This window comes from Myxocyprinus asiaticus, chromosome 37 (assembly GCF_019703515.2).
Source record: "Myxocyprinus asiaticus isolate MX2 ecotype Aquarium Trade chromosome 37, UBuf_Myxa_2, whole genome shotgun sequence".
In the NCBI taxonomy this organism is placed as follows: Eukaryota; Metazoa; Chordata; class Actinopteri; order Cypriniformes; family Catostomidae; genus Myxocyprinus; species Myxocyprinus asiaticus.
In genome coordinates this window covers 23466947-23494538 of record NC_059380.1, presented here as the reverse complement: position 1 = coordinate 23494538, position 27592 = coordinate 23466947, and the positions used below count along the sequence as shown (strand labels likewise).

Below are 27592 nucleotides of genomic sequence, written 5' to 3'. Positions count from 1 at the left end.
CCTTTCAGATAGAGATTGCATTTCCCAAAATTAAAAATTCAATAAATTCCCAATGGATAAAATAAGTCCCATCCTAGATTTTTTCCCCCCTCGTTGAATATACCGATTCACTTGGAAATATGTCACATTACCAAAGTAAAATGGGTTGCGAAAGCGGTTTCATGTTGACTCTGGTGAGATCTGGTGTCAATCTAAAGGAGGGACACATTTTATTATTGCAAAAAGTAATACAAAAGCAGAAAACAAGAGACCCAAGTTGAGTGAATACATTGTAAAATATATTTAACATAGAATTACATGTGATTGTCAAGAGAGCATATTTTTCTAAAATATTTTTCTTATATGCTGTAAAATATCCAAATTAACGGTAAATTTTATGTACATGCTTACATTATATTTACAGTTGATTTTTACATATTTCACAAAATGAATGCACCAGTAAAGTAAGGCTTTGGACAGATGATGAATGAGTACTGTACAAACCACTTTAGTCTAAGAAAGCACCTTTCACAAGGTATTAGCAACGCCCATTTGATGGCCATTTCAAAGATTCTGCCCCACTTAACTCTTAAACACATATTACACATTCTAGACCATCAGTTCCTTTAGTTGAGGTTGTTGTTGTACACACTGTGCTTAAAATACTGAAAATAGGTAACATTTACCCAATTTGTATGCAATTCATGACACATTTTTTTTTATGTGGGCCACACATAAAACCGATCAGCCACAACATTAAAACCACTGACAGGTGAAGTGAATAACATTTATTATCTCGTTACAATGGCAACTGTCATGGGGTGGGATATATTAGGCAGCATGTGAACAGTCAGTTTTTTTGTTTTTGGATTTTCTCTCCTTTTCTCCCCAATTTGGCATGCCCAATTCCCAATGTGCTCTAAGTTCTCATGCTGGCATTGTGACTCGCCTCAATCCAGGTGGTGGAGGACGAATCTCAATTGCCTCCGCGTCTGAGACAGTCAATCCGTGCATTTTATCCCTTGGCTTGTTGAGCGCATGACCTAGCGCGGAGGCTCAAGCTATTCTCCACACTCTATTCTCCGCACTTCGCATCCACGCACAACTCACCACGTACTCGCAGAGAGAGAGGACCACATTCTTCCATGAAGCAATGGAAGAAGGTGGCCTGGTCTGATGAAACACATTTTCTTTTAGATCACGTGATAGGCCGGGTGTGTCGTTTACCTGGGGAAGTGATGGCAACAGCATGCACCATGAGAAGGCAGGCCGGCGTAGGCAGTGTGATGCTCTGGGCAATGTTCTGCTGGGAAACCTACGTACCACCTACCTGAAGATTGTTGCAGACCACGTACACCCCTTCAAGGCAACGGTATTCCCTGATGGCATTGGCCTCTTTCAACAGGATAATGTGCCCTGCCACACTGCAAAAACTGTTCAGGAATGGTTTGAGGAACATGACAAGGTGTTGACTTGGCCTCCAAATTCCCCAGATCTCAATCCGATTGAGCATCTATGGGATGTGCTGAACCAACAAGTTCAACAAGATCCATGGAGGCCCCACCTTGCAACTTGCAGGACTTAAAGGATCTGCTGCTAACGTCTTGGTGCCAGATACCACAGGACACCTTCAGAGGTTTTGTGGAGTCCATGCCTCTACGGGTCAAAGCTGTTTGGCAGCACGAGGGGGACCTACACGATGTTAGGCAGGTAGTTTTAATGCTGTGGCTGATCTGTGTATATAGGCTACATAAACACAAAGAGATAATTCAAGACAAATTATACATTGACAGAAACAATCTGTGCTTCTTACTACGTAACATAGCCCTGAAAATACTTTGCATTGACTTTTGGTGCCCACAAACTAACGACTGTGTATTACCTTAAAAACTTAACTGTTTTAAGACAGAAAACACTGAAGTGATGTTTCAATTTCTCCGTCTCTCTCTCTTCCAAAAGAAAAGATCTGTGATATTGAGGCAATGAAATGGATTTTAGATTATAAAGATTTCCACAAATGGTAGAAAGTGAGAGCTGCACTAGAGTCGAGGACAAGTGTATTACATTTCAATGGCGCAATATCTGAAGCAGTCACAACAGACTGTGATGCCTCTCAGTTTTCCTACAGCTCGAAACCTGGGGAGGGGGATTTAAAGTCTGTCACATTAGCATCTGCCCTAATCAAAACAGATATATGTATGGAACTAATTATATACTGTAACAACACTGACACCTAGTGTTAATGGATGCACAACCCATTTTAAATCCTTTTGTCCTTCTTTACATTAGAGTCTGTCCTCCTGTGGGCATCACTTTCAACAGTGGGTTGGGGTGTGATGAATCTAAATCCATAAATTGTGCAACTTAGTTTTTCAAAAGACCAAGTGTACCTATTTTATGCAAGAATCTAGAGTGATTCACTGCAGTTGGGTTACCACGGTGTTTCCTACAAGCTCAAGGCACATATCCATGTTACATATTTAGCTTTATGTCTCCACAGTAGGAATGTCAACAAAGCTCAATGTATCAATAAGGAAATCATTGTCACTACAAAATGTTGTCATGGAAACCGAGGCGATAGCCATTAAAATACATTGCCATCTGGATGAGATATGCTTCAGTGTGGCAGAAACAAAATTTGCTAGTTAAAAACTTAAAGTACAGAAAATATCTAAAAAGACTTCTAAACCAGTCTACAATGACAAAATCTGTCAATGTTCTTTGTAAGTTTTATATGATTATATTTTTAAATATGTTTAGTCATGGTAGATTTAAAGGGATAGCTCACCGAAAAATGACAATTATTTTATCATTTACTCACCCTCATGCCATCCCAGATGTGTATGACTTTCTGCTGCTGAATTTGAATGAAATTTTTTTGGTTTTGAAACCAAAATTTTGAAGCTCCATAAAGAACATAAAGGCCTTTAACATTATAGGCTCTCATTATACAGGCTGTTTCAAACCATTCATTAACATCATATTTGTCATTGTAATCAATTCTGTATCCAATGGAGTGTCCATCAGCAACAGAATCTGGCCCGAGAACAGTAAAATTCAATCTCATTACAAGAAAAAGCCCTACAGCTGTCATCCAGTTGTTACAAGTGAGGCCACGGCAGACGCGCACATTCAATTTCTAAGCAGGCACACACGACTGCCCCCTTATTATTGATTTTGATTTTTAAAAAATAAAGAGCAAAAGAAAATCCCCCCCCCCCCCCACAAAAACAATCATCATGTCAATCTCACACAGAAATTTTAAGAAAGCACATAGGAACAACACCTTCCAGCTCTCAGCATTTACCTCTAAAACATTTTTATTTCCCTAATGTTGCCCATGGGATTTAGAAGGGACTTCATATTTGAAGACTACACTGAAGATCTTGCCTCCGAGACGCTCTGCCAACCAGGAGTTCTTGATGACAGCCAGTTTAAGGCTCTCACAGCTTAGCATGGCATAGTAGTTTGTGTGGATGGCCCGGCCCATACCTTCAATGATCACCAGATCTGTGCCACGATCCCTGACGACTGTGGCCAGGACTTTGTCGAGGCGACTGAAGAATTCAGAACAAAGGAAGAGGACAGGGACTGAAGGAGGAACTCTTTGAAGTGCACACATGAATGTCTGTTTCATTCTAACACATCAGGAAAAAAAACAAAAAAAAAACACTTTGTACCTCAAGTCTAAACAAGGAGAGCTAGAACCATTCTGCACCAAAGCGAGCCTGTCCTCTTTGAGTGCAGCCCTGCAAAAATGGAAAATGCAAATAAACAAGATCTTTTGAATCAGTGAATCTTTTATTGTATATTATTTCAGTGTGCTGTAGAGAGAGTGAGCACTCACTGAATGACAGGGTCCATGGCGGCTATTCTTTCAGTTAGGATCTGCAGCTCACCATTTGTGACATCATTCAGCGCAGGGCCAGAGTTACTGGCAAGCACAACCTGCAAGTCAACATGTTTCCATATGTAACTAAAACCTAATAACCACATTGATACACCCAACCATTAGAATTTCTTTTTGAGGCATATTGTTGTTGTCATTAACATACCTCCGTGCCCCTGATGAGGAGTTCTCTAATGAAAGGGAAAACCCCGAGTATAATGTCTATTCCACTATTATCTACGAAAAACAATGCACATTTATGAGGAGGACCCTGTAAAAGAAAGCCAGCAAGCACAGTGTTCAATCAAAACTCTCCAGGAAGACTTCATAGACTGTTAAACAAACATACTTTGAATAGTCAATCCCTAGTACACATATCTTAAAACAGATATTATTTATATAAGAAATTATTTGACATCTATACAACATTTTTCACAACTGCCTAAAAACGTAGGATTATTGGTGCCAGATGGGCAGGTTTGAGTATTTCTGTAACTGCTGATCTCCTGGGATTTTCACACATAACAGTCTCTAGAATTTACACCGAATGGTGCCAAAAAACCCCCCAAAAATAAATAAAATCTAGTGAGCAGCAGTTCTGTAGATGGAAATGCCTTGTTGATGAGAGAGGTCAACAGAGAACGGCCAGACTGGTTCGAACTGACAAAGTCTATGGTAAGTCAGATAACCGCTCTGTACAATTGTGGCGAGAAGAATAGCATCTCAGAATGCTATTCTGAGATGCGGGTTGGCCCAGTTTTGGCAGCATGTGCGGGACGTACACAAAATTAGGCAGTTGGTTTTAATGTTGTGGCTGATCGGTGTGTGTGTGTGTGTGTATATATAGCACATGAGATTAAAGGGAAAGAAAGTGCACTTTCAAAAGAATTTTGCAGCCGAGTTCACCCTGTGAACCTACATAGGATAAAATGGATGTATAAATGGATGGATACTGCCGAGTTCGGCTTTGTGTCATTATTCAAAACTGTTTGCATCCATTTGACCAATGTAAGTTGATGTTGCCTTCTACCCCGATTACGAAATATCATGTTAATATTGCTTTTGTATCTCCATAAAATTTATAATTTCTCCATAAAACAGTTTAACCACGAATAGAACTTGGCTTAAATAAATGTGACTGGTGGGCAGACATTGGCTGTAAACAAAAACACACATTCGTTAATTAATTCTCTTTATAGTGAATGCTACAAATAAGGAGTGATTGCAGACTGTTCTGAAGGGAACTAACCAGTTGATAAGTCACCAGTAATTGGTCAATGACACTGCAGCCGCGAAAAGATTAAATATTTTTTATCTTTCGCAGCGTGAGCCGCAAACAGTCCTGCATGACAATGCGACTGAATTCTCGTAAACGGGCTTGACAAGCGGAGGCACTTCCGTTTAGTCACCTGGCACCTCTTTCCCTACCCCAAAATGAATATGGTTCCCCCAGATCACGTGTTACCGCCTTTACATGCTACTACTTATAGACAGTTTTTCATTCTATGACCCTGCTCAATTAAAACCTGGATCATATCTGCCTGCACATGACATTTCATCTGTAATTACTGGTTTCAGATTTCATGATGCATCACTATGCATCGTAATCGTTAGGTAGAGAATCGTAATCGAATCAAAGTCAGAGCAAACTGTCACACCCCTAATGATATGTGAAGCAGAATTTTGGACCAATGAGATTTTGTTGTGGGTGGGGCTATCCAGCAAACTGCCACTAAAATAGGAGCAAAATTACAAAATGTCTTGTCACTTGTTGGGGTTGCAGCTGATTAGGACAAAGCCTCATATTAACATGGAAGAGAGAACTTTTATTGCATGATGCTTTATTGCGTCATGCCTTGTTAGGACACGGCAGCCCCTTTTTCCCCATGGCACCCCAACTACTGAAAAATAAATAAATATGTGATTGAAAACACACATTTATTTAAAAAGCTTAATATTGATGTAAATATTAACAAATTAAATGTAAATAATTTAGCCTTCAAGTGTTCCTCCTAAACATTGCTTCAAGCTTTTTAAAGAATTATTCAAGAGCTAGTAAATAAAATAGAGAACAGGGACCACACAGTGCTTTAAGCTTTTCAGTAACAGCAGCAATTAAACATTAAACAATTTTGATAAAAAAATAAAAAAAGTAAACTACTAATAAAAAATAAAACTACTAAAATTATTGACAATATTTAGTGTTTGATTTTTAGATATACGTAGATAAATACAGATTTGAGTTTGTCTCAAAAGCAGACCTGTCAATGAAATTTATTCGGCTTACAGTTACTAAAGTTATCGATCCAAAGATGGTGAGCGCTCTTCTCTCTCTTGTCAATATTATTGTTTGATTAATATTAACGATAGGCTTATAACAGCTGCAGCAGGTCTATTAGGCTGAATTTACACATTACACAGATCGGATATTTTGAGATACGATTTTTTGTCCCGTCTGTTTATACCTGTAATACATTACCGGCTGTTTTTACATACATATCGCATTTTGACTTGAGCACATGTAAATATTTACGCAAGCAGCTGCATTCACCACGAGCACTCACGCTCATGTGAGCATTTGAAAGCTGCCGGTCAGTGTTCGGTACTGCTTGTACTTTTAATAGGTGGCTATTAAAATATTAAACTGAGCAGAGATTTTGCAGCAACCCTAGCCAGTCCTGGAAGCACCCCATTGGGGAACCACTTGAATACAGTGAATGACTGCAGTTAACTATGCAGCTCAATGTGGCATTTGAGAGCCCTGTTGAAGTCATGGTCAATTTAAGATCTCACCTTTAATCTCTCAATCCACTGGTTGTAGAAATCCACAAGCCACGGCCGCACTGGGAACATAAAATGTGTATTAAAGATATTAATAAATAGTATGTATAAAGTCTTTTTGGTAACACTTTACAATAAGGTTTCATTTGTTAGCCATTAGTTAACAACATTATTTAACATGAACTAACAATGAACAATCCTTTTACAGCATTTCTTAAATCACAGTTAATAATGTTAAATTCAACATATACTACAACATTTTTCAAATCAAAAGCTGTATTGTTAATGTTAATTAATGCATTATGAGCTAACATGAACTAACAATGAAGAATTGTATTTTTATCAACTAACATTAACAAAGATTAAAAAATGTTTTGAAAAAGATATTGTTCATTATTTCATGATACCGAATACATTAATGTTAATAAATGAAACCTTATTGTAAAGTGTTACCTGTTTTTTTTTAATGGAGATACACTAGTACTCAAAATTAAATTTCCTTTATGAATACAAAAGCCTTTGTAATATGATATTTTTTTCTGTGCAAGTAATATCATGATTATGTGACTGTGTTCATACCTTGCAGTTGTTGTTTTGCTTGTTCAAACCCAAACTCTGGATCTGACTCAAGCACACTAAAAAACAAGTAAAGGTATGGATATACTTACGGGCGCTAAAACTTTAAAATACTTCCACCCACAAATCAAAACTCCCTCTCTCAAACTTTTGTAGCATACTCACTCTGAAACGGCTTTGGCTCCCCAGTCAAAAACGTTGCCGGCCAAAAGGCCTTTGACCAGAGCGAACTGTCTCTGCTCCCAGCTCAGCTCCTCCACCGACTTCACCACCTTCATATAGTATTTCAGTGCCATGTCATTTTCCTTCTGCTTGATCTTCAGGGGGGGGGGAAATCAGACTGAGTCAGACAAACTTTTCCTCCATATTCCACTAACAACAGGATAACAAAAGACACTTAAAATGAATGTTTTTTTTTTCATCAAAATGGTTTAGCCAATGGAACAGAGACAGACTACAGGCACACAGAGGCAGACATTGGAACAATCTAAACAAAAAAATAGATAATTATTTTTTAACACAAATTCAAATAACCGATTGTGGGTAATTGATGTAATACGACAGACTATACAAGAGCCAAAAAAAAGAGTCAAAGGATAGAGATGATTCAAAGTAAACCTTAGAGTATGGGTCAGGAAAGTTGAACTCGTTTAAACAGTGTTCTCTTGTGTCTAAAAGACTTCGGACGGTGAGGGATCCATAAGCACTAGAGATGAGAGAGGCAAGCTACATTAGAAGAAAGAAACTCAACTTCCAACAGCACTAGATTGTGTCAAATATCCTATCTCTACAAAGATCTTGCAGAAATATTAAGGCACAGATATCAGGCAAGATGAAGAATGGATCCATGATAAGCTGTGACAGAGGCTCGTGGTGGTCTTACAAAGGCTGGTGCCGGAGAGTTTGTAGTTTGTGACGGTATTTATGGCGAAACTTTTCCGCCCTCTCGGCAGCCTCAGGCAGGTCTCTCTGGCTAGCCACAGCTCGCTTCACCACCTGTACAAAAAGCAAGCTGAAGTTATGACCATGTGGATCCATGTTTGCCTATAGAGGGCTTTGATGGCAAGAGAGATTGCAAAATAGTCTCTCTAATGGCAAACTGAATGTTATATGGTTTATAGCTCAGAGTAAGAGCTATGTAAATAGAATAGGCAGGTAGAATGGTAATTAGTGTAAAATAAAATTGAGTTTAGTGGCCCTGATGTTCTCTGTAATTGGTCAGGTAGAATAAGTCTAGAAAATAATTCTCCTGTATTAACTCTTCATTGTGTATTTTCAATTAAATTACTATTTAAGGTTCTCACTGTCATTACTAAGGTGTAAAGTCTATGAACATACAGAGTAGAAGTAGACAGATATATTGTTTTTACCATTTAATCAGTGCCGATAGTTGCTTTTTTGTAACTATCGTTACCGGCAAAAATCAATGGTGATAGTGGCCAACAGTTTTTTCCATAATGTTGTTATTTCAAAATATGAGTCCCCAGTGTGTTTTGGGCTTGTTTATACTAAAAAGTTCCACATTATGCACCAAATCTTAATTTTTTCTGGTTATTTTAAGGATTTTGGTTGAACAATAAACTGCATCTGGGATTCTATAAATCAATTTTAATACTATCATCTGATTAATCTGTTATCGGGCTTTCTCACCACCTTAGTTATACGTATCGGCAAAATTCACAATCGGTCAACCTCTAATACAGAGATGGCATTGTCATATGGCAGAGTTGTTGTACTAGAGAACATGGGACCTATTTTAAGAGTGCTATGCCTTCAGTGCAGCACTATGCGATATGTCATACGTTCAAGGTCAGTGGGCATGGTCATGAGGTTTTGATTGTTTCATGCAAGCATGCACCAAGTCTAGGCACATGTGGGTTGGCGAAACAAAGCGCAGTGCTAATGGGCTGGGTCAAGTTCAACTTCATTCTGAGGTTCTTCTCCGGTTATTGCACCGTCTGCATCCTATAATATATTCCAATGCCTGTCAAACAACGTAGATATAATTGAAGACAGACCATTCATAAGAATTTGGTAGCATAAATGGGCTGTATGCAATGCATCCCCTGCTCCGTGACTGAACTGTTGCCTGCGCAGCTCTGGACCCTGATGTATGTGCTGTATTTGTTCTCTATCAGACACTCTGGGACTGTCGGCCATGTCATACTCGCCTGTGTCTCACTTGCTTGAAATAAGTTTTTCTTCTCTCCCATTGTTCATTGTTTTGTAAATGTATATTAGTTATATGTTTTGTTGTTTAATGTGTTATGTTGAATTTATGGTGAAAATGACTAGGGAGCCATTGGCTCCTTAACTGAAGCATTAAGGAGCCAAATGGCTGTTTTTAGTCACCAAATCATATAATTGCTCGATTTAGATTGCTGTTCAGAAACAAGATAGAAAGCAGAAGGAAGACAGCTGATAACCCATTAATCGGAGGTTTAATAAACAGTGTATATAGTTGAGAAGATAGGTACGTTTGTATTCCCCTTTTGTCTCATCAATGTTCACACCCCTTTCATCATTTATACAAATATAAGAGATAATTCTTTTATTTTATTTAGTACTGTCGAAAAGCTTTTACTTAGTGTCAAAAGCTACATCTCTCTCTCTCTCTGTGTGTGTGTGTATATATATATATATATATATATATATATATATATATATATATACACACACACACACACACACACACACACACACACACACATACATATATACATATACACACACACACACAAAAGTTTGGAATAATGTACAGATTTTGCTGTTTCGGAAGGAAATTGGTACTTTAATTCACCAAAGTGGCATTCAACTGATCATAAAGTATAGTCAGGACATTACTGATGTAAAAAAACAGTACCATCACTATTTGAAAAAAGTCATTTTTGATCAAATCTAGACAGGCCCCATTTCCAGCAGCCATCACTCCAACACCTTATCCATGAGCAATCATGCTAAATTGCAAATTTGGTGCTAGAAAATCTCTTGCCATTATATCAAACACAGCTGAAAGCTATTTGGTTCGTTAAATGAAGCTTAACCTTGTCTCTGTGTTTGTTTTTGAGTTGACAGTATCCAATAGACTGGCATGTCTTAAGGTAAATATTAGGTCAATAATGTCAAAAAAAGAAACAGCTTTCTCTAGAAACTCATCAGTCAATCATTGTTTTGAGGAATGAAGGCTATGCAATGCATGATATTGCCAAAAAAAGATTTCATACAAAGGTGTACACTACAGTCTTCAAAGACAAAGGACAACTGGCTCTAACAAGGACAGAAAGAGATGTGGAAGGCCAGATGTACAACTAAACAAGAGGATAAGTACATCAGAGTCTCTAGTTTGAGAAAGATGCCTCATGTCCTCAGCTGACAACTTCATTGAATTCTACCAATCACAAAAGTTTCATGTACAACAGTGAAGAGAAGACTCAGCAGTGCAGGCCTTATGGGAAGAATTGCAAAGAAAAAGCCACTTAGGTTAGAGTGGGCAAAGAAACACAGACATTGGACAACAGATAACTGGAAAAGAGTGTAATGGATCTTAACCCCATTGAGCTTTTGTGGGATCAGCTAGACTGTAAGGTGCGTGAGAAGTGCCCGACAAGACACATCTATGGCAAGTGCTACAGGAAGCGTGGGGTGAGTGCGGGACTTTTAATTATAAAGAAGCCCGAAATACACATGGGACTCTTATTTTGAAATGTCTTTGCTCCCAGTTGTGAACACACTGATGGATCATTCGCTGAGAAAGTGACTGATTCAAACTGCTAACCTGAGGGGGCCTGGGTAGCTCAGCGAGTATTGACGCTGACTACCACCCCTGGAGATGTGAGTTCGAATCCAGGGTGTGCTGAGTGACTCCAGCCAGGTCTCCCAAGCAACCAAATTGGCCCGGTTGCTAGGGAGGGTAGAGTCACATGGGGTAACCTCTTCGTGGTCGCTATAATGTGTGGTTCTCGCTCTCTGGTGAGTTGTGCGTGGATGGCGCGGAGAATAGTGTGAAGCCTCCACATGCGCTATGTCTCCGCGGTAACGCGCTCAACAAGCCATGTGATAAGATGCGCAGATTGACGGTCTCAGACGTGGAGGCAACTGAGATTCGTCCTCCACCACCCGGATTGAGGCGAGCCACTACGCCATCAGGAGGACTTAAGAGCCCATTGGGCATTCCAAATTAAAAAAAAAAAAAAAAAAAAAAAAAAAAAAAATAACACCTGTGCTCCCGAGTTAACCCCCTCAGTTCTTTTCAGGTGATTCATGAAAAAGACCCAGTTTAAAAGAGTCATTTGTTCACAAATCTCTCCTGCTGGGTTTGTTGTTGTGTGTGTTAGCACCTGCTGGTAGATGCTGGAACTACACCATCCGATGGCAAAAATCATGTTTCTCCATAGACAGCCATTTAAAAGTAGCAGTGTTTTATGACGAATTTTTTTTTTTTTTCCCAAGAACCATTTACATTTATTTCATTACATTATAGCACATCGTCATCCGGTGACGGATTGTTTTTGAATGGCTCTTAAAAGCGTGAAATTGATTTATATTTTTTCCTATCTATTCCCATTGATGAGTGATCAGTCATGTGACACCTGATCCTGGAACTGAGCGCCCATGAGCAAAGATGACAGCCTCCATTTCGCTAACTTTCTGGGAACCCTGCACTAGCTGAGCATTCATAGAGATGAATGAGGATGCTAACGGATAGCTCTCTCCAGGTATTTTATAGCTCCATGGGTGCAGCGAGATCATCACAACAGAACGGGTGAAAAGCGGCGTCAGACAACTGGTGCGCGCTCTAAAGATGTATTCAATAACTCACTATATATCTGACGAAACCGCATATGAACGTACACAACCCGACTGACCTGACTGACTAGATTTTAAACTATTTTCGCAATCAATTATTTTTGGTCGCATTTGCAACCATTTTAGTCGCAGTCTGGAGCCCTGTGTACAGCGTCCAGAAGCTTTGGAAAGGCGCTATACAAAAAAAAAAAAAAAAACGTATTATTATTATTGATCTACTGACACAAATCATGGTTAGTATTAAAAGTGATCGACAGCTCTTTGATATCATCTGCTGGTGGAATCCTTAAACTACAAATGCAGAAACTGATTTTAGACTTTGCACCGATATTCTCAGATCAAATAGCGCTTTTCGCCACTTCATCAACAACCCACAGTTTGTGTGCATACACCCACAGATAGTGCAAACACTCCCACCCACGTCCACTTGAGCTAGCACAAAAATTACACAGAATTAGCACTCACACAAATTGGACAAGACGTAGCGCACACCGTTGCCCTGTGCCTAGCACCATTATGAAAATAGAGCCCCATCTTTTTATGGTCTTGGTCTTGTCATTGACTCGGGAGCATTTGGACATGGTCTTGACTCTGAATCGAAAAAGTGTGGACTTGGACTTTACCCCGAGATCAGTAGAGTCCCTTTAAAAAATTACAATGAATTCTCAAGACTTATCTGGTATTTGTCTGACTGACAATACAAGCTATTATGACATGTGTACTGTATTTCTGTCGGCTGTGTAGAAACAGAACTAGTGATGTCCAATTCATGAATGAATCATTCTTTTCAGTCATTTCTTTTCAGTAAATTCATTCGGACTACTATCTCACTGAATCATATGCAGCAGTTTCTCACTTAGTAAAACAGCATTGGGATATTTAAGAAAACGAGGAGCAAATCAAGAACAGTTACTTATTCCTCACATAAACAGCAAGTTAAGCCTTGCACCACTTCAATTACATGGACCTCCCAAATGCACCCACTGTTTGCAGGCATACGGCCACAGATAACACAAACATTCCCTATTGCGCAGTGCCCTGGCATGAAAATAGGATAAGACGTAGTGGATAGTCCTGCGCTTAACACAGGCATGAAAATAGGGCCCACAGAATGAGAAAAAGAGGCTTGAGCCCTCACCCCATCCAATGCGTCCTCAAAGCAGTAGAGCCAGTACTCTCGAGCCAAAGCATCCTCAGTCAGGTCCACTGTGTCTGGGATATAAGAGGATGGGTCCTGCAACAGGGGCAGGTTCACTAGCTGCCTCTCCAAGCGGTCCATCTCCAGCATGTCAAACTGGAGACAAAAGAGAAGTACCCAAAATGTACAGCATGGATCACTATTTAGTCAATTAGTTTTCATAATGGGACAGGAACTGCAGTATATACTTGGCTGACATTTTGGTCACACTAAGAGGTTAAAAAAAAAATACACCATCAAATATTTCTAACTTAAGGATTCAGTAATTAGAGTAATATTATTTCTTAATGCACTATCCAGATTAAAACATAATAGAGCGTAACAGTGCTAGACCACTTTTTCAGTCATCTTGGTTCTGGAAGTATTTTACCTAGTCATTTTTTCCACAGGGATTTCATAGCATCCTTAATAGAAGAGTTCTAAGCCGTGAACCAAACCGACCAGTTCCGAGGTAAATCACAATTTTACAAGCTTTGATTTAAAAAAATAATAATAAAACTTTTGGAAATTGGACAAAAAGACAAAGATACAAGACTATGTACCCTCACATTTTTCATGAGGAAATAAACTACAATCCCATGAAGTATTGCAAATAACAATCAAATTAAATACAAGAGCGCAACAGTGCCCGCCCAACTTTTCAGCCGCCGGGGTTCCGGAAGTAAATTTCCCATTCATTTCTTCCATAGACCTCATTCTAAGCCATGAATCAAACTGACTAGTTCCGAGGTGAATCACATTATAATCTTTGTTTTGAAGCAAAAAAGTATTTGAAAATCGGACAAAAAGACAAAGGTACAAGACTGTGTACTTACCATCTTTCACAAGGGCACAAACAACAATCTAATGAAGAATTGCAAATGATGTAATCGAAATTAAAACGATGGAAATATACAAAACTATTGATATTCGGTTGTTGATTAGAAGCAATATAGTTTGTTTATAGCAAAATATTCCAATACATACAAACTGTATACAAGTAGTTTGAGGGTGAAGGGAGATCCACTCGTTTGCGTCATTCACAGTACATCATGGGAGTGGGCAGTCGCTTCTGTGCTTGATTGGTTGCAGTTCTCTGATTGGTGGATCTCTCTACCGGACCACGGCTATTGTAGTTGTTCATCAGGAACTCTGCTATTGAACATGATTTTGAAACAATGAAGTTGAAATAACTCCAACTGATGGCTTCAACAGGAACATATACCACCGATGAACAACCTCGAAGCTCATGGTAGGTCTGTCTTTAAAGGTTTATTAGTGTCTATGGAAAAAATTAATGGGAATTTACTTCCGGAACCCGACTGTTGTGCTCTATAAAACAATTATACAACTATCGATTTTGAGTCGTTGATTACAAGTATCCACAGTTTTCCTGAGCAACCACTGGGCGGCACCATGATGATTTTAGTTGCCTGTTTTCTGTTTCTAGTCTCGAGACGCACTTTAAAAACTATCGAAACGACAATCCAGATGAAGAGCAACAACCATTTAAGTTGTTTTGGAGTAAAAATTCATTTGTGCTGTTGTTGGTTGTCATTGCAACTCAAAGTAGTTAATGATATCAACGTAACTAACCTCAGACCATCGCTTCATGACATCTACACACTCCAGTGAGGCACTGTCATTAAACAAACTGTCATCTTGACTCTGTAAAGTATCAGCACTATCCAGCCACATGTTTTTTGACCAATTTTACAAATGTAATACCTTAAACATTACATTACCACTAAGAATATACACCAATGCGAGTGATAACACTGGAGACCGGAAATTGAAAACAGTCGAACCGTGGAACACTTCCACGTTCAGGAAAAAGGTGGATATAAACAATATATTTTACGTTTATTGCAAAATAATCTTTTATATACAAAGTAGTTTGAGAGTGTAGGAAGACTAACTTGATTTCATAATTCACAGTGTGTCATGGGAGTGGGCTGGCTTTGTTTGCCACAATTCTCTGATTGGTGAATCTCTGGAGGATCATGGGTAGTGTAGTTCTTCACCAAAACTTCCACTATTAAAAATATATATATATTTTATAAGACTGATGGCTTCAACTGAGGCATATACTGACGAATAACAACCTCAAAGCTCACGGTGGTTCTGTTTTTAAAGGTTTATAAATTATCATTAAAATAAATTTCCCTATGGAAACAGTGAATGGGATTTTGACTTCTAGAACCAGACTGCTGTGCTCTAGTTGTGGTTGCATCCCTTACAGCACAATCAAAATGCCACCTTTAAGATCCATCGTACACTGCAGCAACTGTCAAACATCCTAGACAGTAAGTTCCAGTTCAAAACAAAATCAGTTGCACACTTTCTGCACTCAACAAAAACAGGTGTATTATGCAACACATCCATTAATATCCAATACACGCATAGATCCACCAAAAAATAGCCTTCTGAAAATCTAGTATTTTCAGGAAATACTGCTACCAGTGATGACACAACGGAAAGAGGATGAGTAATTTTTGAAAGCAATCAAAGAGCATGCAGAGAAAACCACTAGAAAAGCATGGATGGAAAAATACTTACTGGAAACTGAGGGTAAAGGTTAAGGAACAGAGATGGATGAATGGATGGAAAACAGGAAAAGAAAAAGATGAAATGAGAACATTAAGGAGAACTTAAAAAGGTAATGAAGAATAAATGACAGCCATCTCATTTCAATTGATCAATGAGCCATCTCGTTTCAGTTTCAGATTGCTCACATGAATTTTTCTTAAATGGGCACAATCTACTTTAGCTTTCAGAAAAGAGCAGCAAATTTACTGCAGTCTTCTTTGGGTCAACTTACTGTTCCACTACGGGCCCGCTGCACTGGGTTCAGTTCTGGAGATACACTCATGAGACCAGAACTGCCTGCGTAGTTCTCTCCCCAGCTGTACTGGTTAGGGTCTACACAAAGAAACATCACAATAATCATCAGCAAAACATAGTGTCTGCTGCAGCAAATACTAAAAGTACATGGATGACTGTGTTCCAGACAATAACTTACTGTCCTCTTCTGCCCCTTTCAAAAAGGCCCCAATAGCACCAAGATAGCCTTCATGTCTTAGAAACAAAGCCTGCACCTCCCCCTACAAATAAACAAAATGATCACACGTTACAGCAAGATGTAATCAGATTTTCAGTTTCATCTTGACAAAATAAGCAAGGGATAATGCTAACTGTACATTATCATGCTTTGTACATGGCTACTTACCAAATTAATATACACTCACTGAGCACTTTATTAGGAACACAATACTAATACTGGGCAGGGCCTCCCTTTGCTCTTAAAAGAGCCTCAATTCTTCGTGGCATGGATTTCACAAGATATTGGAAAAATTCCTTTGAGATTCTGTTCCATGTTGACATGATTGCAATCTCTGCAGATTTGTCAGCTGCAAATTCATGCTGCGAATCTCCCGATCTACCACATTCCAAAGGTATTCTATTGGATTCAACATGGTCAACAACAATACTCAAATAGGCTGTGGCATTCAAGCGATGATTGATTTAATACTCAAACCAGCCCATCTGGCACCAACAATCATGCCACGGTCGAAATCACTGATATAAAAAAAAAAGTCCCCATTCTGATGGTTGATATTAACATTAACTGAAGCTCCTGACCTGTATTTGCATAATTTTATGCATTACACTGCTACACGATTAGCTGATTAGATAATCGCATGAATCAATCGGTGTACAGGTGTTCCTAATAAAGTCCTCAGTGAGTGTATATAATATTCATTAGTACATATTCAAGAAGAAAGAGACCATGGAGTAATACGAGAGATATGAAACTAGCATAGCTTTTATCGATGAATTGAAGCAGTCCTATAAAAATCAATTACAGTTTTGCGATTTTAATACAAATATATTTGACTGCAGAATGCTGCGACTGGCCAATTAGAATCAAGTATTCCAGAGAGACATGTAATAATTATTGATAGTCTATAGTTCATGAATGGATTATAGAAAAACAACTTGGAGACCTTGGTGAAGAAGTTGATGCTATAGGTGATGGTGTGCATGGTGACTGGGTGTCCCCGAATGAAGAATCCTCCAAAATACACTCTGGTAAGGTTATGTAGTTTGGCATAGAGGCAGGCCAGTTGTCCGATGTCATTGCTTATCATGTGGAGTAGACTCTTTGCCATGTCTTCTTTGGAGAACTCTGTGCAATATACAACAAATGTATACTTAGTTTATATGGCTTTTTTAAAAAAAAGATATAACTTGCCTATCTATGTGAATGCATATTGCTAAATTCTTAGAGTATAACCAATAATAATGCTGCTATGCTGTATGACATATCTCACCAGCCAGACACTCCGAACAATTTTGGACAAGGCTTCCTGCCTTGTTTCTTATCTTACTTTAGATTTTCAAAAGCAACACTGAAGGTTAAATGTCTCTCTCACACATGCCTTTGTGAAACCAAAGACCTTTGGCTTCATTTCCCACTAATAACAACACTGCCAATTGGGTGAAGGGTCAAATGACTCTTCCTAGGGAAGCAACAAGTCATACAATAAACTCCCTGTTGTTACAACCAAAGTGCATGATTTTTACTAGGGATGAGACAATATTACATTTCGATATATCGCAAAGCAAAAAAACGATGAACCATATCGAGGCAAAACTCGGTATTTCGAAATTTGAAACATTGTTTTCTGTCCATGTGATCATAAATGAATTGACCCATCAAACATCATAATCTCTCTATTGCTTTATTTTACCCCACTATGCTTTTTTCCTTCACTGTTTACAGGGTTCACACAAGGTTGTTGAAGTTGCTTAAAGTGCTTGAATTTAGCTCTTAGAAAAGTACTGGAATTGTACTTGAGATTTAAACGGACCATTTTTTCCATGTAATGTGTGTCCATCAAAGATAAGATCCTGCACTCTACTTTCATTTAATGTCTTCTAACATCCTTTCTGTTCCTTACAGTCACATAAAGTAAAAATAATTATTAATTTTGATCATAAATAGCATGGATGCACTAAAAAACCGAGACACTTGTGGAGAGTCTGTAAGATGTGCATTAAACTCTTAAAGCGATAGTACCATTATAGCGCTTGTTATACAAATGAATGTACTCTTAATGTTTTTACTTGTAAATTGTACACATTATTTCAAACATTGATAACTCATATCATTATTATATATACACAATTTCAAGAAATAATATTGATAGAAAGTATACTTTTTATATTTTCAAAGTTAAAATGTGAATATAATAAGACAAACTATAAAAAAAAAATATATACACAAACAATATATGTATACACACTTTCACATACTTTTTCAGGACAGGTTCTGTTCAATTCTACTGCTTATTCTGCACCTGATCAGCCTGAATGTAGCCCACTATTTCTGAAGGCTCGTTTGTTTGTGATATTTTCTTATAGTGAAAGGTATATGAGAAGCTCTTTGTAACAAGGTTAAGGTTGGGAAAGGAGGTGGCGGGAACCGGCTGAACAGTCAAAGTAATATTTTAATTAAATATAAAGACACACAACATAAACACACATGGCAGCTGCATGTGGCTCTCTCTCCTCGGCCGATTAGCCCAATTGGGGGCCTGGCTCCGCCCTCCTCCTCGTCACACTCTTATTATTTAAACTTTGCAGATTTATATTGTGTATTAAAGAACTTTATTTTGCACAAACATTTTAAAAAATGAGTGAAAATGTTCTGCCATACTTTAAGTGTTATCATATCGAATCAAGAGTATATCCAATCATAAACCTCATTCCGTATATCGAACCGAATCATGAGATCCCCATATCATCCCATCCCTAATTTTTACCCTTCTACTTTACCTTTATCTGTGGTGGCAGATTTCCCAAAACTGCTTGCAATGAGGTCACCAGTTAAGCCCAGGGAACCGTAAGCTCCTCCATAGATATCTTTAACAAGCATATCCACGTTTGTGTGTTGTCCTTTGGAAGCTAACTGCAAAAGCTCATCAAACCTCTAAGTCAGATTGGAGAGGGAAATTCCAAACAAGAATAAAAATTCTGACATTTCTATTAAATACTTTCTCAAGTTTAAATTGCACAACATAAGCAATTACCTTAGTTTTTGTAAGTAAAGCTCCAAGACCCCAAAAAGTACCACCACCTATAGAACTTCCCCCAATACGCTCAAATTTGTCCTCTGATTCAACCTTCCAAAAACAACACAAGAACACCCCTTTTAGAACTTCATGTGGTTTGCAGACTGACAAAATCCTATCTGTTTTTTTTTTCCAGGCATAACTATTATGGATGCATATTGCAGACCCCGTTTACTCCTAGTATTAAGATGCATTATGGGTGATCTGATCACATGTGGTCAGCCCTAAATAGAGGGCTTAACAGGGTCTAAAACACTTTGTGATCAGATCGCAAAAACAACATACGAAGACAGTCAAAAACGCGTGTGACCACATCGGATTTGAGGTGTTAACACTAATTCGTCCTGTTTGCGTCCTGGAGAGCAGTGAAGTGTCACCTGTCAATCAAGCACTGCGCTAAAACATGAATTTAAACTTTGTTGATTACGAGCAGCTTTAAAAGGAAATAACCATCTACTCGGAAAATTTGAAAAAGCAGAAACATACATAAGCACGAGAACTTCTTCAGTGTGGCTGATATCAACATGCAAGCTGATACAGTATAACACAGATGGCAAGCACAAAAATTTGGAGCCCCTTTTAATGCATGCACTCCACTAAAATATGAGATAATTCTGCTGGAAATGTTGCATTTGTGCTTAGATTAAATTTCAGATGCATCTGAAAGAAACTTATTTGTTCGCACTTTTGTCTTTTCTGAATTTGTTGCGCTTTAATATCATGCATTAACACAGTAACGGTGATTGATGAATGTCGTCATGAAATCAGAGGCCCTCCCCTCCAAATTCGAACACACGTGGTCACTGGAGACGCAATTAGCGACCAGGTGTAAACAACGATGCGTCTCACCTGACCACATGTGATCGGATCACCCGAGATGCATCTTAAAACCAGGTGTAAACGGGGTCGTAGATTTGCCGCTGAAGGGATATACCTTTACAATCGAAACTCCAGAGCCAATATTTATAAGCAGGTAGGGGAAGATGTCTGGGTGTGTATTCTGGAAACGGAATTCAGAGTCGGCATGTTTGGCATACACAAAAGCTTCATGGGGGATGTTCTTAAGCACAAAGTTACAGCCCTTGATAAGACAAGTCATCTCATCCTCTTTGTCCACTCTGAGAGAGAAAATACAATACATTTAACATGAAAACTATCAAACACTGATGTTACAATCCTAAAACTCAATACATACTGTATGTCGATATTGTTTTCAATATGCTTTAAAAGGTGCACTCAGTAACATTTTAGCTGGCTCTTACTCATCCCATCGGTCCCAGCAGAACTTTTATGGTTTTGGACTCTGTGGAGGTGAGGATGTGACCGAGCACCCATCTGGGGAGAGAGAAAGCGGTAAGGACATCCACCTGAGATGAACTGTGACTAATTACTGTTTCCATGTTCACAGTGAGAGTCGGGGGAGATGAGAGACAGCCCAGTCCACCAAAAGAGGGAGAGAAAGCCCAGCTGAGGAGCTGCATGTGTGTTGGCTGCTGCCGTTGATCTTTTCTATTGTAGAGCCTTGAGTTTGTGTGCATGTGAAGCTGTACTGTTGCGCTGTAAAGCGAACGAGTTTTGAGTTGATTAAAAGACATTCCTGTGCTGGAATCGCCATCTCCCGCTTCCTCCTTTTGATCCAAATACGTACATCTGTTACACCGGTGCCGAAACCCGGGATAAGGAGGAAGGTACGCTGCTATAGAGTCGTCTTCGCCACTGGATGAAGTGTTCCGATCCCTCGCCAGCATTCACCAGGCTCAGCACCAGGCCCTCATGTATCTGTGGGCGGAGCAGCAACAGCGCTTCGAGGCACTTCTTCGAGGCCAACACACATGCAGCTTCTCAGCAGGGCTCTCTCTCCCTCTTTCAGTGGACTGGGCTGTCTTTTATCTCCCCCGACTCTCACTGTGAACATGGAAACTGTACTTAGTCACAAATCATCTCAGCTGGATGTCCTTACCGCTTTCTCTCCAGACGGGCGCTCGACCACGCCCTCACCTCCACAGACTCTAAACTGACACCTGTCATCCTGGAAGTTTGTTTACCAAGTACTGTCGCTTTACACAAATGTTTGTTTATTTTCTGTTTTGTTACTTTTAGTCTGTGTTTTTATCCATCTCACACTACACACATCCCTATAATGGACATTCTTGGATTTATTCTAAACAAATTTTCACACCAGTATATTGTGTTTGTTGTATTATTGTTTGGTTTGCTTGTTTTGTTTACATGTATTTTTATGTTTGAACTTTGGCTGAAAGCACTATATAAAGTAAACATGTTATTATTAATGTCATTACAACTCTCTATGGACACGTTGGAGAAAGAATCGTCATTGGCTAGTAAATTTTTGTTTTTACTCACCAGACTTTTGACAACATACAAGCGTTATGCAACTGAAAACTAAAGATATTTTGAAAAAAAAAGGGGGTATCATTATATATATATATATATATATATATATATATACACACACACACACACACACACAGTTGTGCTCAAAAGTTTGCCTACCCTTGGAGAATTGGTAATATATGTACCATTTTTAAAGAAAACATGAGTGAGCAGGCAAAACACATTTCTTTTATTTCTTATGGGATTCATATTCAACTGTAGGTTATAACAGAATGGCACAATCATAAAACAAAACATGGCAACAAAGAAAAAAATGAAATGACCCCTGTTCAAAAGTCTGCATACCCTTAGTTCTTAATACTGTGTATTGACCCTTTAGCATCAATGACAGCGTGCAGTCTGTTGTAATAGTTGTCTATGAGGCCCCAAATTCTTGCAGGTGGTATAGCTGCCCATTCGTCTTGGCAAAATGCCTCCTGGTCATGCAAAGTCTTTGGTCGTCTTGCATGAACTGCACGTTTGAGATCTCCCCAGAGTGGCTTGATGATATTAAGGAAAGGAGACTGTGATGGCCACTCCAGAACCTTCACCTTTTTCTGCTGTATCCACTGGAGGGTCAACTTGGCCTTGTGCTTAGGGTCATTGTCGTGCTGGAAACTCCAAGAGCGTCCCATGCGCAGCTTTCGTGCAGAAGAATGCAAATTGTCTGTCAGTATTTTCAGATAACATGCTCCATTCATCTTGCCATCAATTTTCACAAGATTCCCCGTGCCTTTAGAGCTCACACATCCCCAAAACATCAGTGAGCCACCACCATGCTTCACAGTGGGGATGGTATTCTTTTCACTATAGGCCTTGTTGACCCCTCTCCAAACATAGCGCTTATGGTTGTGACCATAAAGCTCTATTTTGGTCTCGTCACTCCAAATTACAGTGTGCCAGAAGCTGTGAGGCGTGTCAAGGTGTTGTCGGGCATATTGTAACCGGGCTTTTTTGTGGCACTGGCACAGTAAAGGCTTCTTTCTGGCAACTCGACCATGCAGCTCATTTTTGTTCAAGTATTGTCGTATTGTGCTCCTTGAAACAACCACACCATCTTTTTCCAGAGCAGCCTGTATTTCTCCTGAGGTTACCTGGGAGTTCTTCTTTGTATCCCAAACAATTCTTCTGGCAGTTGTGGCTGAATTCTTTCTTGGTCTACCTGACCTTGGCTTGTTATCAAGAGATCCCCGAATTTTCCACTTCTTAAGTGATTGAACAGTACTAACTGGCATTTTCAAGGCTTTGGATATCTTTTTATATCCTTTTCCATCTTTATAAAGTTCCATTACCTTGTTACACAGGTCTTTTGACAGTTCTTTTCTGCTCCCCATGGCTCAGTATCTAGCCTGCTCAGTGCATCCACGTGAGAGCTAACAAACTCATTGAATATTTATACACAGGCACTAATTGCAATTTAAAAAGCCACAGGTGTGGGAAATTAACCTTTAATTACCACTTAAACGTGTGTGTGTCACCTTGTGTGTCTGTAACAAGGCCAAACATTTGATCAGGGCCATTTGGGTGATTTCTGTTATCATTATGATTTAAAAAGTAGCCAAACAACTATGTGATGATAAATGGCTTCATATGATCACTATCCTTAAATAAAAGACAGTTTTGTTTTGCATGATCAGTCATTTTCAAAATCAATGCCAAAATTTCACAATTTCTGCCAGGGTATGCAAACCTTTGAGCACAACTGTGTGTGTGTGTGTATATATATATATATATATTTTACACACACACACACACACACACACACACACACATAGATCAGCCACAACATTAAAACCACCTGCCTAATATCGTGTAGATCCCCTCGTGCCGCAAAAACGGCTCCGACACATCGAGACTACACAAGTTCTCTGAAGGTGTCCTGTGGTATCTGGCACCAAGACGTTAGCAGCAGATCCTTTAAGTTCTGTAAGTTGCGCGGCGGGTCCTCCATGAATCGGACTTGTTGGTCCAGCACATCCCATAGATACTCAATCGAATTGTGATCTGGGGAATTTGGAGGCCAAGTCAACATCTTGAACTCTGTCATTTTCCTCAAACCATTCCTGAACAATTTTTGCAGTGTGGCAGGGTGCATTATCCTGCTGAAAGAGGCCACTGCCATCAGGGAATACTGGTGCCATGAAGGGGTGTATGTGGTCTGCAACAATCTTTAGGTAGGTGGTACGTGTCAAAGTACCATCCACATGAATGCCAGAACCCAAGATTTTCCAGCAGAACATTGCCCAGAGCATCACACTGCCTCCGCCGGCCTGCCTTCTTCCCATAGTGCATCCTACTGCCATCACTTCCCCAGGTAAACAACGCACACGCACTCGGCCATCCACATGATCTAAAAGAAAACGTGATTCATCAGACCAAACCACCTTCTTCCATTGCTCCATGGTCCAGTTCTGATGCTCACATGCCCATTGTAGGCACTCTCGGCGGTGGTGGTATGCGGCTACGCATATGCAGCAAGCTGCGATGTGTTCTGACACCTTTCTATCATGGCCAGCATTACGTTTTTCAGCAATTTGTACAGTAGCTCTTCTGTGGGATCAAACCAGACGGGCTTGCCTTTGCTTCCCACACGCATCAGTGAGCCTTGGGCACCCATTACCCTGTCACAGGTTCACCAGTTGTCCTTCCTTGGACCACTTTTGGTAGGTATTTACCACTGCATCCTGGGAACACCCCACAAGACCTGCCGTTTTGGAGATGCTGAAACCCAGTTGACTAGCCATCACAATTTGGCCCTTGTCAAAGTCGTTCATATCCTTAAGCTTGCCCTTTTTTCCTGCTTCCAACACGTGAAATTCAAGAACTGACTGTTCACTTGCTGCCTAATATATCCCACCCCTTGACAGGTGCCAGAGTAACAAGATAATAAATGTTGTGGCTGATCAGTGTATATATACACACATATACATACATTCACACACAGTATATATAAATACAGCTCTGGAGAAAACTGCAAAATAATCAGTTTCTCTGGATTTACTATTTATAGGTAAGTGTTTGAATAAAATTAACATTTTTGTTTTATTCAATAAAGTACTGACAACATTTCTCCCAAATTCCAAATAAAAATATTGTCATTTAGAGCATTTATTTGCAGAAAATGACAACTTGTCAAAATAACAAAAAAAGATGCAGACTTCAAATAATGCAAAGAAAACAAGTTCATTTTCATTTTTAAACAACACAATACAAATAATTTAACTTGGGAAGAGTACAGAAATCAATATTTGGTGTAAGAACCCTGATTTTCAATCACAGCTTTCATGCATCTTGGCATGCTCTCTACCAGTCTTTCACATGGCTGTTAGGTGACTTCATGCCACTCCTGGGGAAGAAATTCAAGCAGCTCGGCTTTGTTTGATGGCTTGTGGCCATCCATCTTCATCCTGATCACATTCCAGAGGTTTTCAATGGGGTTCAAGTCTGGAGATTGGGCTGGTCATGACAGGATCTTGATCCGGTGGTCCCCCTTCCACACCTTGATTGACCTGGCTGTGTGGCATGGAGCATTGTTCTGCTGGAAAAACCAATCTTCTGAGTTGTGGAACATTGTCAGAGAATAAGGAAGCAAGTTTTCTTCCAGGATAGCCTTGTACATGGCTCGATTCCAGCCTTGCTGAATCACCCCCAGATCATCACCGATCCTCCACCAAATTTAACAGTGGGTGCGAGACACTGCGGCTTGAAGGCCTCTTCAGGTCTCCGTCTAACCATTAGATAACCAGGTGGAGGATCTGGGTCTCGTTTTTGGATACAAAATACATGGAACGAAGCAAAGGAAACTTTTACTAGTATAATGTGTATGACTTGCTTGTACAAATATTTACATGTTCTCAAATTCAATTCTACAAGCTCTCGAGTTTTGCTACACTTTTACCTTCTAACAGATGTCCAACAGGTGCAATACTGGTCTGTGGCCATACTTTAAGAGTGTTGGCCATTTCACAGCTGAACTAAAGCGATGGTGACAGCACGTTCACGACAGACCTGGACCCACTGCAGCCAAATACGGTCAAATTTTTTCGAAGTGTGCACTCACGAGACACAACACGCTGTAAAAGGCGAGGTTGAATCCAGCTTCCTATTCGCCGGCTTCTTATTCGGGACTGCGGTGCTCAAGTTCTTCTTTGTCATTACACAATTCAAGCTCTGGCAAGTAAAATCTGAATATTTACTCACCAGTGGTAAATCAAATACATTTTAATCGCATAGCATGATATTAGGTCACATGTGAGTGATTTACTCGCTATGTAGAGGGCTGCATTATTCATGCATGACATCATGTGCTGCCAACATGGCAACGCCCATGAGGGGGTGACCCGCTCCATGTAAAATTAAACAGCTTTTATTGGGTTTCTGATATGAATAGTGTCTTCAACTCATGTGAGTGTTCATCATTTTCAACACATTTCTAAAAAATAATATTCATGTCTTTGTGCGTAAAGCTTTTTTAATTAACAAAAACTTACTTGGTGCACCTTTAAAATTCCACTTACTTGAGCTTTAACTTTTTCTCGATCAGGTCTTTAAACTTGTATGCCCCTCCACCTGTGGCTTTAATGACTTTGGTTTCAGTGTTGACCAGATGGTCCTTAATGAAATCCAGGCAAGTTTCAATATAGGCATTCTCAAACTTGATAAAGTGGAGTCGGGCAGTGATCTCTTCCTGTACGGATATCTCATAAAGAGGGTCTCCATCAGTTTCCTGGAAACCAGTAAAAAGAAAAATGTTATAATTTGTAGTAATCATAGTGCTATACTATTACTACATGATGAACAAGAATGCACAGTCATGATGCTATTATCACGTTATTGTGTGAGAATTTTGATTGATTTTATAGAACAAGCACATTAATTCCTGAAACATGCTCTCAGATAAGAAGCATTCCAAGTGAAGCTGGAGTCCAAGCAATCTAATAACAAGAGATGGACAGGCCATAATGTGGATAATGCATTTACCCATTAAGCTGTTCAATTATAAAAGCAATCATTTGAGCTCATTCATGGAGGAAATTAATTCAAACCCCTGTCAAATCACTGTCACACTACTAATGAGGAAACAGTAGCTAGTTTGACATTTGATCTAAACTAAAGCAGTTATTATTACTACAGTACATAAGTCAAATACTACTTTTTTATGTTGCAATAAACATATTCAAACATTACAAAAAATTAGTCGGCTCAAATGAGACAACCATACCTGCAAGCTTACCTTCGCTGAATGATCAAATGACCTGACTTTGGCAACTTTGTGCTGAACAGTGGAGTAATAGGCCAGTTTTGTCAAAGAGCCACCTGGTAAATTCAATGAGGTTATGAGAAACATTTATTATTATTTTTACCGTTAATTTTCTCATTTATGAATATTGCAACTTTTCTGTAAAACATTACATCAGAGCTTGGCTCTTTTAAATTAATTCCATCAACGACAATTAAAGACTCCAGAAGGCTAGTTGAACAAATAACCCAGCTTTATATCTATGATAAACGTTACTACGCCGATGTTTACAGCCTCTCTGTCCATATCTGTAGTGTTATGTAGTGTATTATTAAACAGGTGTATTGAATGAACTGTCAGATTAGCAGCACGTGCTAACAGGTTCGCACGCCGCCCTGCCCAACAACGCGTCCGAACCACACAACTGACTGCGCTTCGATCGAGAGAATAACAAGGATGCAAGTTTAGTGTGAGGATACCTATATCTATAGCGAACCTCTTGGCGTTCTCCAGGTTGCGGAAGATTTCATCCGGGGGGAGTGTAATGCTCTTATCCATGCTATGAGATCCTCTGCCTTCCACTCCAGACAGCGCCATCTTACTGCGATTGTTCT

At 39.4% G+C, this 27592-nt stretch overlaps 1 protein-coding gene across 6 annotated transcripts; it reads right to left on the bottom strand.

Annotated features, from left to right (window-relative positions):
- Positions 1 to 256: 256 nt before the first annotated feature.
- On the bottom strand, positions 257 to 27592 carry pank4 (pantothenate kinase 4 (inactive)). Of its 6 annotated transcripts, none has more exons than XM_051675314.1 (19): positions 27458 to 27592; positions 26961 to 27055; positions 26257 to 26465; positions 20280 to 20463; positions 19304 to 19396; positions 19050 to 19203; positions 17216 to 17397; positions 16231 to 16312; positions 16030 to 16130; positions 13170 to 13325; positions 8109 to 8221; positions 7844 to 7931; positions 7391 to 7542; positions 7229 to 7284; positions 6662 to 6711; positions 4035 to 4139; positions 3827 to 3927; positions 3660 to 3728; positions 257 to 3536 (listed from the first exon to the last, which is right to left on the bottom strand). In XM_051675314.1, the coding sequence occupies exons 1-19, from the start codon at positions 27573 to 27575 to the stop codon at positions 3308 to 3310; spliced, it is 2337 nt and encodes a 778-aa protein (XP_051531274.1). In that variant the 5' UTR covers positions 27576 to 27592; the 3' UTR covers positions 257 to 3307. The 6 variants fall into 6 exon arrangements, with proteins under 6 accessions (XP_051531274.1, XP_051531275.1, XP_051531276.1 ...); XM_051675315.1 differs by having other exon boundaries at positions 26973 to 27055; XM_051675316.1 differs by having other exon boundaries at positions 27475 to 27592.